General features: G+C 66.4%; 3 protein-coding genes across 3 annotated transcripts; 1 reads left to right on the top strand and 2 right to left on the bottom strand.

The window, feature by feature from the left end:
• Positions 1 to 1,324: 1,324 nt before the first annotated feature.
• On the bottom strand, positions 1,325 to 2,685 carry NDUFAF3 (NADH:ubiquinone oxidoreductase complex assembly factor 3). Its single transcript, XM_032698915.1, has 5 exons — positions 2,660 to 2,685; positions 2,348 to 2,540; positions 2,205 to 2,271; positions 1,967 to 2,067; positions 1,325 to 1,811 (listed from the first exon to the last, which is right to left on the bottom strand). The coding sequence occupies exons 2-5, from the start codon at positions 2,495 to 2,497 to the stop codon at positions 1,716 to 1,718; spliced, it is 414 nt and encodes a 137-aa protein (XP_032554806.1). The 5' UTR covers positions 2,498 to 2,540; positions 2,660 to 2,685; the 3' UTR covers positions 1,325 to 1,715.
• A 3,312-nt stretch (positions 2,686 to 5,997) lies between these two features.
• DALRD3 (DALR anticodon binding domain containing 3) lies at positions 5,998 to 10,401 on the top strand. The gene is made up of 13 exons (XM_032698891.1): positions 5,998 to 6,393; positions 6,553 to 6,842; positions 6,921 to 7,201; positions 7,386 to 7,444; positions 7,543 to 7,665; positions 7,815 to 7,885; positions 8,361 to 8,419; positions 8,740 to 8,822; positions 8,924 to 9,047; positions 9,136 to 9,194; positions 9,301 to 9,414; positions 9,636 to 9,704; positions 9,852 to 10,401. Exons 1-13 carry the CDS (start codon positions 6,013 to 6,015, stop codon positions 9,969 to 9,971), a joined length of 1,833 nt encoding a protein of 610 aa, XP_032554782.1. The 5' UTR covers positions 5,998 to 6,012; the 3' UTR covers positions 9,972 to 10,401.
• On the bottom strand, positions 10,275 to 15,309 carry WDR6 (WD repeat domain 6). The gene is made up of 6 exons (XM_032699294.1): positions 15,207 to 15,309; positions 12,701 to 15,122; positions 12,278 to 12,373; positions 11,962 to 12,078; positions 11,673 to 11,791; positions 10,275 to 11,556 (listed from the first exon to the last, which is right to left on the bottom strand). Exons 1-6 carry the CDS (start codon positions 15,307 to 15,309, stop codon positions 10,961 to 10,963), a joined length of 3,453 nt encoding a protein of 1,150 aa, XP_032555185.1. The 3' UTR covers positions 10,275 to 10,960.
• Between the last annotated feature and the right edge of the window lie 30 nt (positions 15,310 to 15,339).

Genomic DNA, 15,339 nt, shown 5'->3' with positions numbered 1-15,339 from the left:
GCCTGGAGCCCCTTTTCCTTCATTATGTCCCTTGGTTTCCTTCCTAGGCTCTCTGCTTCCAGCAGCCTCAGGAGCAGCTGATGACCCCAGAAGGGACACTGTGTGCATGTGAATGGGAACAGGGAGAGGACAGCCCTGAGACAGGGCTAAGTGAATAATACAGTGTGAGTCTTTAAAAATCCTTCCTGAGAGCAGAAAGCAAGTGGCTGCTGGGCAAGAAAGCAAATGATTTTACAGAGCTGTTAGCTCCTCCTGGGAGCTGCCAAACCCAGCTGTGGCAGCAGCCAGGGTGCTGCAGGACCCCATTCCCAGTCCAGTTGCTGCAGTGATAAGCACTTGGGTGCTTGTGTATGTGTGCACACCCACTCACACAGCCCTGCCTCTGCACTGCAGCTGCCTACACACACCAGGTCCTTAGACCTTTGTTTTCCCATGCCTGGTCCTTGCCAACGCACCCTTTGTTTCTTCCCCTAAACCTCCCAAAGTTCCCCCCCCACAGCCACAGCAGCTGCACCCCCTGGGCTGGTCAGTGCAGGTGGTGAAACCACCTGGCAGGTTCCATGAACTGTTTTTGCCAGAAGATGGGCAATGTACTTGGAAGGGCACAGGCTTATAAAGGAGCTGCATTTCTGCAGGCCTGAGCAGTGCAAACTTCCCTGGCTTGGCAGGTTACTTGTGCTTGCAGCACCAGGTGACAGAAGTATTTTAACACCTGTACCAGTTGTGTGTGTCCCACTCATGTACACATCTCTCCTGCCACTCCCAGTGGTTTGGGGATGTCAAATTGGATTTACACACGCCAAAACCAGAGTCTTGGTGTCAGTGTCAGAAACTCATTAATGCACTCTTTAAACAAAGCTACCCCGTGCCTGATGAAGGGCTGGGCCTGCAGTCTCATCCCCCCACCTTGGCCCTGTGGAGATGGCAGGTTTGGGGCACAAGGCTGCCACTGGGTACACGTACCCCGTTCTCCAGGAGTGACATCCCTGACCTGAACCAGTGCAAGGTAGGGGGACAGGACAGTGACACTCCTCATGTCCCCTGCTTGAGCTGAGCATCATAGGAGAGGGGATGCAGCACCCCTGGACTGACAGCAGCCTGACATGGGCACAAGAGACATGGGCACTGTGGGGTGGTACAAAGCCCCATGGGAGAGCCCAGGCACCAGCTGGGACACAGCAGCTGCTGGTGGTGGCTGTGCTCAGGGAGCTGCTGGCACGTGGCACCACTGGCACCATGCACTACCCCAGTGCCCGGGGTGAGCACATGCCCCATTAGCATGTTACAGCCTCACTGTGCTGTGCATTAACCACCACACAATTCCTTGTATTTCCCATTTACATGTATTTATCTTGTGGAGCCCCAGATGTGCCCGGGGGGTGTACAGCTCACACCAACAGCCTCCACCCTGCCTCACGGCAGGGCTTCTTGCTGCCAAGGCATGGGACACGACCTTGGCAAGGCTGTGGGAGTGGTGCTGTCAGTAAAGCTGTGTGCTGTGCCCCAGCCCAGACTGGGCAGGGAGGCCGAGAAGCCGGGACTGCAGGTCAGAACCAAGCCCACCCATCTCACAGCCCTCCTGTGTGCAGAGCCACCACCCACCCAGCAGCTCCACAGTCCAGTCTGAAGCACATCTCCCTTGGGAGTGGTGACCCTCGGGGGCTTCAGGCAGGCAGGGGCAGCCCCACAGAGCCCACGGCCGTGGCAGGCAGTGCCTACATCCCCTGGTAGGCACCCTGTGGAGGGATGAGCCCAGCAGCCACAATACGCTTTTCACTCATTAGGAAGTTGAAGGTTGCACATGCATTTGGCTGTGAACAGAAAAGGGAGTGAGTGAAGCTCCAGCGCTCAGGAAGGAGACACAGCTCTTCCCCACAGAGCACACGACTCCCGTCCCCAGGAGAGTCTCCCAGTGACCACTGCCCTCCCCTTCAGTGGGGTGCTGCCTGTGCTCCCCCCTCCTTACCGTGTCCTGTACCTCCACAGCAATCCCGCACTCCCGCATCTGCTTCAGCATGCCAGAGTGGAGCCGCTCCACCCTGTCCCCTGTGCCCAGCACCAGGATCTCTGCAACCAGGACACGACAAGGGTGGGCAGGGTGGCACTGGGGCTGCCTCGGCCCAGAGCTGCCCTCCCTGCAGGGACCACCAGCCCTGACAGGAGCCCAGAGAGGGGGCAGCCCCCGCCCCTCCTGCCCCACGTACCGATGTGGGGCTCCAGCAGCCGGAACAGCGACAGGCTCTCGTGCGAGATGTCCCGATGGGAGCCAACCTGCGAGGACAGGACCGTTGCTGAGCGGGGCCGCCCCGGTGCGGTGCGGGCACCGGCCCCGCCGCCAGGCACTCACGTTCCACTGGAGGATGCTGCGGGGCAGGACGGCGCAGGGCCCCACCACCACGTCCCCGCTGATGGTGAAGCCGCGGTTGCTGTAGCCCTCGATGAACATGATGTTGGGGGACTCCGGCTCCAGCACCGTCACCCGCGTCCGCTGGTACATCTCGTCGTCCGCCGGCGTGAGCCGGTGACCGCGGCACGGCGCCCTGCGGGGACAGGGAGCAGCTGGGACACGCGGGGCCTACGGATACCCCAAGGGCACCCCACGGGACTCCACCGGTACCGCCGCCGGGCGCGGGGCAGCCGCGGTGCCCGGTGCCGGTACCTGCCCGGCGCCCGCCGCGCCACCGGCCCGAGCAGCCGCAGCACCGCCGCCGCCATCGCCGGAACCGCCGCGCGGCCCCGCCCCCACCGCCACCGCCCCCCGGCGGCCGGGGCCGGGACTGCGGCAGCGGGGGAGCGGGGTCGGACCGGGGCTCGCGGGGTTCCCCCCTGGGGTCCTTCCCGGGCCGCGGGGCCGGCGGGGCGGGGGGCAGCGACACTCACACACCCGCCGCCCCCGGACCCGGGTGCCCCGACCCGCAGCCCCGGGTGGGCGCCGGAGCGAAACCGAAAGCGGCAGCGGGGCAGGAGCGGCACGGCGGGTGCGGGGCGGGAGGGGCCGCGGACCGGCCCGGGCTGCTGCGCCGAAGGCTGCGGGGCCGGAGGTGAGAGGGGAGCGGGCGGCTCCCCGGGCGGCGGGAGGGAGCGGCACCGGGGCTCGGCTGCGCTCCCGGCCCGGCCCCGCCGGTGCCCCGGGGCTGCCCCAGGCTCGGCACGGCGCCCCGGCCCCGCTGTGTGCCCCACTGCGGGCGGCTGCTGCCAGTCGGGGCTGGACCCCCGAGCCGCCACCGGGACCTCCCGGTGCCGCTTGGTGCTATCCGCTTGGTGGGGCCGATGGCACTGCGGGCTCGGGGGTGCCCTGGGGCGGGGGACCCACGTCCCTCACCTCTGTCACCCACCCGGGACCAGCCAAAGCCTGACACTCCGGGGGTCACCGGGAGGCTTCCCGGCAGTGTCGGCGGGGCATTTCCCACCGCCGTGCCGTGCTGGAGGCGTCAGGAATCCCCACACCCTTGGCCAGGGCAGGATCCCAGGAGCCCCCGGGCGGTACCGCGTGAGCTCCGCGTGGGGCCGGTGGGGTTCCCCACGCGGTTTCACTTCCCCCCATGGCGGGTGCCGAGGGCTCCTCGCCGGGGCCGGGAGGCGCTGGCGGGGCCGTGCCGGCGCTTTGCCGGTGCCGCCGCCGGGCGCAGGTGCCGGGGCAGGTGCCGTCCCTCGGGGACAGCTCGTGTTTCCGGGCCCCGTCGGGGGCTGCCGGGCTGGCACCAGTTGCTCCAGCCCCACCGGGGCTTTGTTCGGAGCCGTTTCCTTTTGGCTCGGCCGTGCCGCCCTCCCCTTGGCACCCGGCCCGCGGCGCGGGGGGAGCCGACACCCCCGGCCACAACGGCCCGGCGGCGACTCCTCGCAGCTCCTCCGCCCCGGTCCCCGCCGGTAAGTCGCCCTCTCCCCACTTTATCCCACCGACGGCCCGAGGGTCGGGGTGGCGTGGCGGTGGTGCCCCTGCCCATCTCCCTCCGCGGCGCCGGCGCGGGCAACGGAATCCCAAAAGCAGCTGTCCCCGCTGTGCCCAGCTGCCCTGGGGTTTCGTTACCCGCGCTCCCGCCCCCTCCTCACCTGCCTCCCACCCCTGCCCGCCGGGCCGGGCACTTGGGTAAGAGCCGCTGTCCCACTCCAACCCCTCCTGGGGCTGGGGCAGCGCGTGGAGCCGCACTGGGAGAAGGGGGCTGGTATCGGGATGGGGGATCACTGGTGCCCAGCCTCGAGGCTCAGCCCCCTGCACTAGGCTGGAGGCTCTCCAGTGGTCTTGTGCCCCCAACAGCTAAAAATAGCAGCTGGCTTCCTGGGGACTCTCCACCGGAGGAGCGTGGCTGTTGGCCGCAGGGTGGATGTGGGCACCTGTGCCGGGCGTGGTGCGGGCTGTGAGACGCTGCCAAGCTTCCTGCCTGCGCCAGCTCTCCCTGGCACCCCCCACAGCCCCCCAGTGCCAGCAGGTGCGGGCAGGATCTGTCCCCCGGAGAGAGTCAGCTTTGGAATGACACGATCACTCCCGCTGAGCAGGCAGCCAGAGAGCCATCGGGGATGTCGTGTCTGTCCAAAGCTCTTTCAGCACCTCCAAGAGCCCTCCCCAGGCTGCCGCGCTGCCAGGGCCCACGTGGGCTGCCTGCGGGGACACTCTGGGCATGGGGATGGATCCAGCCTGGACCCCACCGTGAGTAGTGACACAAGGTCCAGCACATCCCCCCAGCCAGCCGGACAGGGGGCCCAGGCGGCTCCTGCCCTGCAGACAGTCAGCAGTTGGTCTGGTGTGAGCAGCGATTCTCAGATCACCTCTTGGCTGTGGGTGGTGCAGGGAGTACCCCACCATGGCATGGCCCTGCGCTGCCGGGGGACGCAGCCACCCCTGAGCTGGGGGACATGTCCCCACTCCTGCCCTGGGGCTCACTGGCTGTGGGGCATCAGAGCTGCCTGCAGGGCCCCAGAACAAGTTACTGTGTTCCTGGCAGAGCCCATGCAGCAGGATCTGCCCTCGCCCTGCTCCCCCCCCCCCTTCCCCCTTGCACACAAGCCCTGGAGGAACCGGTTTGGGCCCTGTGGGCAGAGGCCCCCCCCCGCCCCGGCCTCACGGGGAGGGCAGGAAGGGCAGGGCAGGGAGGGAGGTCCCCAGCTCCTGGGATGCGTGCTGTGTTGTGCTGTGTTGTGCCAGGGTTCGGCACTTCCTGGATCCCTGCTCCCCACCAGCCAGGCTCGGTGCCAAGAGGCTGGGGGTGCACTGGGCCCTTGCCCCGTCCCCAGTTTAGCAGCCCCCACCGTGCAGTTTGGGGAGCTGGGCAGCACCGTGAGCCCTGCACTGCCAGATCTGTGGTTGAACGACTGCTGCCATGGAGCCCCTTAGCTCTGCAGATGTAATTAAGACCACGAGGTTGCGATATAATTGCTGCCACCTCCTTCCTCCTGGGGCTGATAAGCAGGACACTGCTCATGTGCTGGGTGGGAGAGCAGCTCCTCATGCCTGTCCTTCCTGTTGGGGAGGCTTGGGGACATGACAGAGCCCACTGTGGTGACACACTGCACCTGGCAGGTGCTGCTGGTGGTGCTCGGCCACCGTGTCACAGCCCAGCCAAGCCCTGGGGCCTGCGGTGAGCCATGGTCTGCCAGGAACACGGTGCCCACGGATGGAGTCTGCCAAACACCCTCCAGCCCATCCAAACCCCCGCCTTGCCCGTCACTGTCCAGGCTGCCAGACCCTCTCCCAGGGCCCCTCACTGTCCTCAGCAGCCCGGGGACAGCCAAGGGACAGCCTGAGCCTGTCCAATCTCCACATGGCCTCTGGCTCCTGCTCCCTCTCGGTTCCTGTGAGTTTCAGTTCCCATGCCCCACTGTTGGGGACCAGGGGCTGCTCCAGCCTGGAGAGGAGGGGGCACCACTCCCTCCTGAGCACCTGAGGGTGGCACCATGGCCGTGCTGGGGTGAGGCTATGTGGGGCAGAGACCCCCGCGCCATGTGGGGCGCAACAGTACCCGGGTGCAGCCCTCCCTCCGGCCCTGTCCGGCATGACCCCGGCTCGCCACTCCCATCATGGCGGCCGCCGCCGCTCGCCACACTGGTCATGGCGGCCCCACACCCGCGCCTCCAACATGGCCGTCCCGCCCGTCCATCCTGCCCGTGACAAACATGGCCGCCCGGGAACGCCGCGCCCAACATGGCGGCCGCCAGAGGGAACTGAGAGGGCGAGGGGTGGTGATGTCACTTCCAGTCCGCTGCGGCGGGAGTGCCGGCCGGGCCCCCATGGAAGCGGGCGAGGGTCGGCCGGGGGTGGCGGCAACCCTGCGGGCGCTGAACGAGGCGCTGGGACGGCCCGGCGCGCTCTGGGTGAAGGAGAGTGGCGCCCGCAACCTGCGGCACCGGGACTTCCTGGCGCCGCGGGCCGCGCTGGGCGCCGCCTTTCCCGGTGGACAGGTAGGCCCGGCAGGGCGGCTGGGAGGGGGCGGGGTCTGCGAACGGTGGGCGGGGGGATTTTGGAGCTGGGGCGTGGCCTGCGCGAAGGGGCGGGGTCTGTGAGCCGGGGCAGGGCCGCCCCCACACGCCCCGCCCGCGCCAACCCCGCCCCGCCCGCAGGTGCCCCCCGAGGCCGTGTCGGCGGTGCCGTCGCTGCGGGGCCCCGCAGTGCTGCCGCTGCGGGGCTGCCGGGACACGCCGGCGGGGCTGGCGGTACAGGTGCGGCGCCCTGAGGCCTTCCAGCGCCTGCTGGGCCCCCTGCCCGGCCCAGCCCTCCCCGCGGCGGGGGCGTGGGAGGGCCCCGTGGTGCTGCATTGCCCGGCCCTGCGCGCCCCCGCCGCTCTGCGGCCGCGCCAGCTCCGCCCGGTCCTGCTCGCCGACCACCTGGCACAGCTGCTGCGCGCCCAGGGGTGAGTGAGCGTCCCCCTCCCGCCCTGCCCGCGCCCCTCGCCCGCCGCTGCCAGCGCCTCCCTCACCCTCTCCTGCAGGGTCGGCGTGCGCCTGGTCCCTGCCCTCGCCCGGGAGGGCAGCTCGGAGGTCCTGCGACAGCTCCGCATCGACTGGCCCTCCGGCTCCGGTGGTTCGTCCTTCCCTGAGGCTGTCTCGGCCTTGAAGGCAGCGCTAGGCCGGGCTCCCTGTAACACAGCCTGTGAGCAGGGGCCGGGCACGGCCACGCTGCCCGAGGGTGTCATCGGTAAAGTGCACCTGAAGAGCTTCGTGGAGCAGCAGGGCTTGGTGGGCTATGACCCCAACCTGGATGTGCTTCTCGGTGAGCTTCACATGTAGAGCAGCTCAGGTGTGGCAATGGGGGGTGAATGGGTGAAAGGCCTGTTTCCTTTCTTTTCCCTCTTATTCTCCTTCAGTCTTGTTTGAGCCTGGGGCAGATCCAATGGTGTGGGATGGCAGGGGATGGCAAACCCTTGTGTCCCAATCTGTGTCCCTCCATCTTTCAGTGACAGAGGGGATGCTGACGTCCCTGGCTGAGCTGCAGCAAGCTGTTCAGCAGTGCCTGGTGAGTGACCCTGTGGCATTGCCTGCCTCTCGCTTCCCAGGTGTTGTTCCCTTCTGCCAGGCAATATCATTTGAACTCCCTGCTGTGCTCTGTTGCAGGCTGAGGGCCAGAGTAGCTGCTGCAGCATCATACATGTGGTGAACTGTGAGGAGGAATTCCAGCAGCAGCAGCTGGATCTGCTCTGGAGAATTTTGGACCTGGGAGCCCACACAGCTTTGCAGGTGAGCAACCTCTGACCCTCCTCACTGTGGCCCCTGGTATCCCTGTGCTCCAGACTAGGTTTAGAGCAGGGCTGGATTTCACCCAGTTTTCCTGCAGTGCATTTTGGTGGAGCTTCTGAATCTCTGACAGCCTCTCCTCTGTCTTTCAGAAACACCTTGTCTGTGGGCCAGTGAAGGTGACCAACCCCTCATCGCCCATCAGGGCAGACCAGTACTTCCAGTGAGTTGGTGTGCAAGGCACCTGTTGCTCCCTTGCTTGCCAAGGCTCCCTGTGCTCTGCCCGGCCCCGTGGGCACCCAGGCACCCACAGTCATGGCTGAGTGAGCTGCTGGCACACAGAGAGCTCTGTGCACTCCCTCCATCCTGCTTTCCATGGCCACAGGGCTATTTCAGGAGAACTGGAGGTACCTTCTCCAGCAGTGCTGCTTCTGTCTCTCTCCATGCTGTTAAGAGGAAAGGCAGTGGCAGAAGCTGGGTGGTTCCTAAAAGCCCTCTCCAGGCAGCAGCCCAGGGGCCTGCTGGAGTGTGGTTGGCTCTGCTCTGCTCCTGGGGCTTTTGTGCTTCTTTTGCTTAGCTGAGTCAGTGCTGCAGCTGGGAAGCCCTGAGCAGCCTGAAGGCTGGTAGAGCCCTGGGGTCCTCTCTGGGATCAGCTCAGTCCAGAGGGGTTGGCTCTGAGTGTCTTGTGTTTCTCCCAGGCTCCGAAAGCGCCAGATGTACGAAGCCTCAGTGATGAAGTATGGGGAGCTTGCACAAGGTGAGGGTTTGTTCTGTGGCTCCACACACAGGTGCAGCTCCATCCCATCTCCATGGCTCCCATGAGTCTCCCCCTCACCTCTGAATTCACAGCCAGTCAGGGTTCTCCCCTCCAGGATGGAGCCAGGTGCTGACCTTGCTTGGGGAAGGCACCTAAACACACAGGGCACTGGCACAGAGCAGCACGTGCTGAGGGGGGACGGGGCTGGGGAAGTGTGGTGGTCGCCAGCTTCCAGGAGCACCTGGCTCCAGGTGGGGTGTCCTGCCTGGGGGTGTCAGTACATGGAAATGGAGCCAACTGATGCCACCTGCATTTTCCAGATGAGGCCTGGAGGGAGGTGATTGATACCCTGACAGCAGCTGCCATCAGGTTTGAGATGCTGAGCACTGCTCACCGGAGCCAGGTAGGACAGCGGCGTGCAGGGAGCCAGGGCTGGCGGGCCTTGGGAACAGTGGAGTGGCTCTGCACTGAGCAGCCTGCACTGTGACTTGCCTGTGCCCTCAGATCACCCTGGACCTGGAGAACAGCAGCATCTCCACGAAGGGAACCAAGAGCGGTGCCTTTGTGATGTACAACTGTGCCCGCCTGGCCACGCTCTTCGACAGCTTCCAGCGGGCTGTGGAGCGGGGTGAGCACCAGCCCTGCCACCCTCCTCTAGCAGCCACTTCTGGAGCCCCAGGGGCTTCTCCAGGCACAACAGTCTCCCTTCTTTCCAGGCACATACCCACCTCTGCCACCAGCATCCGAACTGAACTTCTCCTGTCTTCGGGAAGAAGTGAGTGCTGAGAGGGGGAATGTGGGGACCTGCACACCCTCAGCTCCAGTGATGGATGCTAATGGCCCAGAAGGAGCTGGCCCTAAAACACATTATCCCTTCACAGGGTGAATGGCTCCTGCTCTTCAACTATCTCTTGCCCTTTCCTGAAGTCCTGGAGCAGGCAGCACAGCTGCCCACACCCTCCAAGGGGATCCGGATCACAGCCAACACAGAGACAGTAAGTGCTACATGCCATAGCACCCATGGGTGCTGCTCCCACAGTCCCAGCCCACGGCAAAGCTCCATGCCAGCAGGTGCTGCCCATCTGTGAGCAACACAGGGCTGGTGCTGAGGGAAGAGACTGCAACATCCCTGGGGCTGTTCCTGATGTGCTTGGGGTGGGGAAAGGCCCAAGACTGGCCAGAACCTGCTGTGCCATCAGAATGTGTCTGCTTGCAGGTATGCAAGTTCCTGATCCAGCTCAGCATGGATTTCAGCTCCTACTACAACCGGGTGCATGTCCTGGGGGTGAGTTGGGTGTCCCAGCCTGCAGCCTTATGGCTGGACTGCAGCTGGGAGGCAGCCATGTGGGTGGAGAGGCAGCAGTGCCTCTAGGGCCAGCCTGCTGAGGGGCAGTTTGGCCACCAACCCCAGCTGCTGCCTCTCTCCCCACAGGAGCCATTCCCTCACCTCTTTGACCAGATGTTTGCCCGCCTCCGGCTGCTGGGAGCAGTGAGGGATGTGTTCCACAGCGCACTGGCGACTCTGCACCTCCCTCCTCTCAGCCAGATCTGAGCCACCCCTGAAGAGCTGTGCCATGGTGTGACAGGCACCTGGACAATGTGCTGTTAGGGGAGGACAGGGTGTGCTGTTCCCAGCAGGGTGAGGGGCTGCCCCAGCACCAGCCAGGAGACACCTGAGCAGGCACTTCCCCTCCCAGGATCTGTGGTGTTTGGGGCTTAGCCACGTGCTCCCTGCACCTGTGCCCAGTGTGTAGGGAAAAGGGAGGACTCCTGTGGCACCCCACAAACTGTGCTGGGAACTCTGAGGGAGGTGGCACCAGGAACCAGTCACCACAAAACCAGGCACCAACATCACTTCCCTCAAAGCTGTTTATTGAAGGTTGCTCCGTGCTGGCAGGGAGCTCCTGAGGCTCCAGGCTCCTGTCTGGACCTGGCCCAAGCCCCAGTACTGGGGTCCAATACACTTGTTGCTGGACAAACACTGCATTTGTTTGACCTCAGAGCTGTTTGTCCTTCCCTTGCTCCAACTGTCCTGGGTCCTGCTGCTGCACAGGAACAACCCACTTGGCCTGACACAGTGCTGAAAGGCTGCTCTGAAGGTGGGGGGGGGCATGTGTGGGCACCCTACAGGGTGCTACAGCAGAGGATCAGTGGCCCTGTGCATTTCAACACCATCCTCAGCACTGCAGGATCAGGGCTGGCACACCAGGCTGCAGCCCACCAGTGCCTGACCCTTCTTGGCCTCCTGCTGCCCTTAAGCTCCCAGTGCTTGGCAGGGCCCTAAGCACACTCCTGAGCAGGTTCCTCTCTGAGACCAGGGCTGGAAAGCCTGGACATGGGTCCCTCACACCTTGGTGAGGAGGTTCTTCTGGGCAGGGGGAGCTGACAACCCCAGTTCTTTATTGCCTGGGGAGTCACAGGCCCCTCCAGGAGGGGTCACATCTGCCTTCTCCCCCGAGACCACTGGCCTTGAGCACCCCAGATGTGGCTGTGCTGCCCCTGAAGGAGTCAAACATGCCCATCTCCTCAGGAGGGGACACATCAGTGTGCAGGTTGGGGGCAAGGACTGCAGTGATGGGCAGAGCCCAAGTGCAGAGTGCCCTCCCAAGACAGGCAGGGACTGGGATGTGTTGCACACCCGCCCCATTCCTGGGGAGCCTCTAGTGGTGAGGGCTCGGAGGGGGCTGTGCCGCACAGCATCTCCAGGCCCTGCCCACAGAGCACACAGTAGTACCGCAGCTCCCTCCCGGCCTCCGCCACCTCCCAGCAGTCCAGCTCAGCCAGGTCAGGCACGTGGAAGAAGGTGGTGCTGAGTGGGACCAGCCCCCCCGGGCCCCGGTGCCACAGCGTCAGGCGCTGATCCACTGAGGCCGAGAGCAGCAGGTCCGGCCGCAGCACCCGGATACCCGTGACATGGGCAGCATGGGCACAGGGCCTGGACACCCGCTCCAGGATCTGCAGGCAGGTCCCGGCTGCGGCCTCGCTGCTGCCAAGGGCCACCTCCAGCAGGCAGATGTGGATGGAGCCATCATCACTGCCGCTGGCCACCAAGTACTGTCCCTCTGTCACCTTGCTGACGTGGAGGCTGTTCACACCGCAGCTGTGGGCCATGACGGTGAGCAGCGGGGTACCCAGGGCTGGGAAGACAGGCTCGGTCAGGAGAGCGATGCTCACCTTGGTCAGAGGGAGCAGAGGAGCCACCAGTGTGGCCACCCTCAGGAGGCAGAGCAGGGCTGCTGGCAGTGACACCCACCCAGGGGCTGCATCTCCCCCTCCGCTCGGTGCAGGGCATCTGTCGCGTCTGTGATGGGGCTGGTGATGTCCCAGAAGGCGATGCTGCCGTCAGTGGCTGCACTGCACAGGAGGTGCCTCCTAGAAGGGAAGTGTAGGGGGAGCCTCTGGCCACAGCCCTGAGGATCCCCACTAAGATCTGTGGAAATGGCAGAACAGCCTCCCTGACTTCCTCCCTTCCGTCTTCTCGCTGAGCTGCCATGCCTATGAGGAGAAATGCTTCTCCCCAGAGCCCAGCATTCAGGGCTCACCTCTCCTCTCCTGTCCCTGTGTGCAGGAACGCCTCCACCTTCAGCACACAGCGCTGGTGGTGAAATGACTCTGCCACCAGCACCAAATTCCGAGCAGCCTCCAGCAGCCCGAAGACCCTGTGATGGAGCAGAGGGCAGTTGGCTGTGGGAGGAAGGAGCTCCTGGCATCTCTGCCCCAATTCCCACCATGCACTGCCCTGTTCCCTGTGCAGAACAGGCCACACCCATGGCAACGTCTTCCCATGTAGAGCCTGTTCTGCTTCCATCACGAGCCCCAGCTCTGTTCTCCCTGCCAGGCTGCACCATGGCTCCTCACCGGACTGATCCATCGCTACAGGCAGCAGCCAGGAACTTCCAGGGTGTCAGCAGCTGCTTGGTGCTGGTACCAGGTACAACAGAGAGGCACATGTACCTGTAGCAAAGATACAATGCTCATCCATGCCTTGGTGACACCTGTGGCCCTGGGGAGGTGAATGGCCCAGGAGAGCAGCCCAAGCCCAGTGCTGGATGCAGCTCTGAGCACTCGGAGAAGGCACAAGGAAAGAGTAGGCCTTTCCCTAGCCACAAAAGTCCCTCGTGGCCAAGCCACAGGGCACCAGGAATGCACACCAGCCCAGTCTGCCTCAGCTGAGCCCGCAGCTGCACAGAGCAGTACCCCAGTGGAGGCCAGTGTGGTTCTCATCACCCTCCCAGATCATGATCACTACTAACCCTGCCTCAAGCAGTCCCTGAGCATCACCTCGTCTCCGGATCCATCTTGACGAGCTTGTGCCTGTTCTTCTTCCGCTCCCAGTGCTCATCCAGCCGGTGGGAGGCCACATGGATGACCTGGCAGGCCACAGCACTCTCCAGGCTCTCCACAGCACTCTCTGGGTCCCCAGCACACAGCAGCCGGTAGCACTCGATCTGCGCCCGGCCACCCGCAGAGAAGAGCAGGGCAGACAAGCCCTTCTCACCAAAGCCCTTGTCTCCAGGTCCCGTGGGGCCGGCCAGTGCCAGTGTCCTCACACTGGAAATGTGGTCACTGAGGCGAGCGAGGGGCACGGCTGCCCGAGAGCGCTCACTGAGTGCCAGGACACAGGCCGTGGTGTCCTCACTGCCGGTGACCAGCACGTTAAGGGCAGCATGGCCAGGCAACTCCATGGCCCCCAGACGCCGTACACAGGTGATCTCCCGCCCGTGCAGGGATGCCAGCAGCACCTGCTGCTCGCAGGGCTCGGCCTCACAGCAGTACAGCATCACATCCCCAGACTTGATGAAGGCAAAGACCTCAGCCCAGGGGCTGCTGCAGTAGCTCCAGGAGCGGTGCCCACCCCCACAGGGGATGCAGTGAAGGTTCTCGCTAGTCCTGCTGCTCCACACCACAAAGTTGTCAGCGTGAAAGCCCAGCACGAGCAGGTCCCCGTCGGGGGTGAAGCGCAGCTCCTCGATCCACTGCAGCCCTTTGCAGGGCCTGTGCTTCCGCAGAACCTCCAGCTGCTGGTCCCGCAGGTGGAGCTGGCGGTAGACACCGTCACGGCCAGTGCTGTAAATGTAGCCCTTGTGGCAGGTCACCGAGGTAACCCCTGTCCTCCCGTGGAGCCCAAAGAGCACAGACAACGGGGACTCAAGGGGAAGGACCCCTTTGTGTGACAAGCAAGACAGCTCCAACTCGCTGCTGGAGTCCTCACTGACTGAGTCGGTGACACCATTAGCAATGCCAGCGCTTTCTGCAGCCCGCCTCGAGGAGCTGCTGCAAGGGAAGAGGAGAAGGGAACCCCGGCGGTCGCCGCAGATCAGGAGCTCTCCCTGGGGCAGGAAGGCAGCGCAGGTGTGCCAGCGCTGCTTGCAGGGGGGCAGCAGGTACCGTCCCATGAGTCGCACGAAGGGTGCCTGCCCGGGGCGGTGCGCGACGTCCAGCCAGAGCATCTCCCCCTCGGGACCGGAGGCCAGGAGGGCGGCAGCGGTGGCGGAGGGCAGGCCGGGGCGAGGGGTCCAGCTCAGGCCGAGCACGACCCCCTCGAACAGCCTGAGCGAGGCGGCAGTCCCGGGGCTGCTCAGGACGAAGAGGAGGAGGCGCCCGTCGCCGCCGGCCAGGGCGCAGAGCGCCTCGTCCCCGCCGGGCAGCGGGGCGGCCGCCAGCACGGCGCGGGTCCCGCCGGCGGCGGGGGCGGGCAGCACCGGTGCCCAGCGCCCCTGAGCCGCCTCGAACGCCGACAGCCCGCCCGCCTCGCCCAGCACCAGCACCCGCCGCGGCCCCACCAGCAGCACAGCCCGCGGCCGCTCCGGGGCCCCCAGCGCCGCCACAGCCGCCGGCGCCGCCCGCCGGGGCCGCCAGAGCCGGACGCCGCCGTCGTCGCCGCCCGTGGCCAGCCGGCCGCCGGCGGGGCGCAGGGCCAGGGCACGCAGGGCCCCGCGGTGCCCGCGCCGCTCTCGCCGCACATCGCCGCTGACTCCCCACTCCAGGCAGGCACCGTCCTCCCCCGCGCTGACTGGGAGCGGCCCCCGGAGCACCACGGCGGCCACCCGCGCCCCGTGCCCGTAGCACACCAGCAGGCAGGCGCCGTCCCCATCACCGCCGCCCAGATCGCCCACGGCCCAGAGCCGCACGCTGCGGTCCTCAGAGGCGGAGGCGAGCAGCCCCCGCGCCGCCGCGTAGCAGAGCGCCAGCACCGCGCCCCGGTGCCCGCGCAGTTCCCGCCGCGGGGCCGCCGCGGCCGCCGCCCGCCACATCACCACGGCCCCCGCCGCCGTGCCGGCCGCCAGTGCCAGGCGCTCCCAGCCCGCCCCGGCCAGCACGGCGCAGCGCAGCGCCCCGGCCCCGCCGCAGCTCGCCCGCCTCAGCCACTGCCCGCCGCCCCGCCACTCGTACAGCGCCACGGCCCCCCCGCCCAGTGCCAGCGCCAGCCGCCCGCCCGGTGCCCACCGCGCCTCCCACACGCGCGCCCCGAGCTCCCGCGCGGCCCCGCCGCCGCACAGCGCCAGTAGCGGCCCCCCGCCCGGCCCCCCTCTCCGCACCGCCAGCACGGCCAGCCAGCGCCCGCCGAACACCGCCACCCGCGCCGCCGGCCCGCGGCCCGGCTCGACCCGCAGCCCCTGCACGCTGGCCTCACGCAGCACGCTCCTCCGCGCCGCCGTCCCGCCTCCACTCAGCCGGAACGCCACCACCTCCGGGCCCGTGCCTGCAGGACACCGCGTCAGCCACCGCCGCCGCTCCCACCGCCCACCCCGTCCCGTCCTGGTCCCGTCCCGGTCCCGCCGCTCACCCGCCAGCAGCGCGTCCCCCGCGAACTCCAGCGCCGTCACCGGCGCCACCAGCGCCACCGACTCCATCTTGGTGGCACCCCCACGGCCCCGCCAGCCGCCCATTGGCCGAGCCGCGCGGCCCCGCCCCCAGAG

This window comes from Chiroxiphia lanceolata, chromosome 11 (genome assembly GCF_009829145.1).
Source record: "Chiroxiphia lanceolata isolate bChiLan1 chromosome 11, bChiLan1.pri, whole genome shotgun sequence".
Lineage (NCBI taxonomy): Eukaryota > Metazoa > Chordata > Aves > Passeriformes > Pipridae > Chiroxiphia > Chiroxiphia lanceolata.
This window is presented reverse-complemented; position numbering and strand designations above follow the sequence as displayed.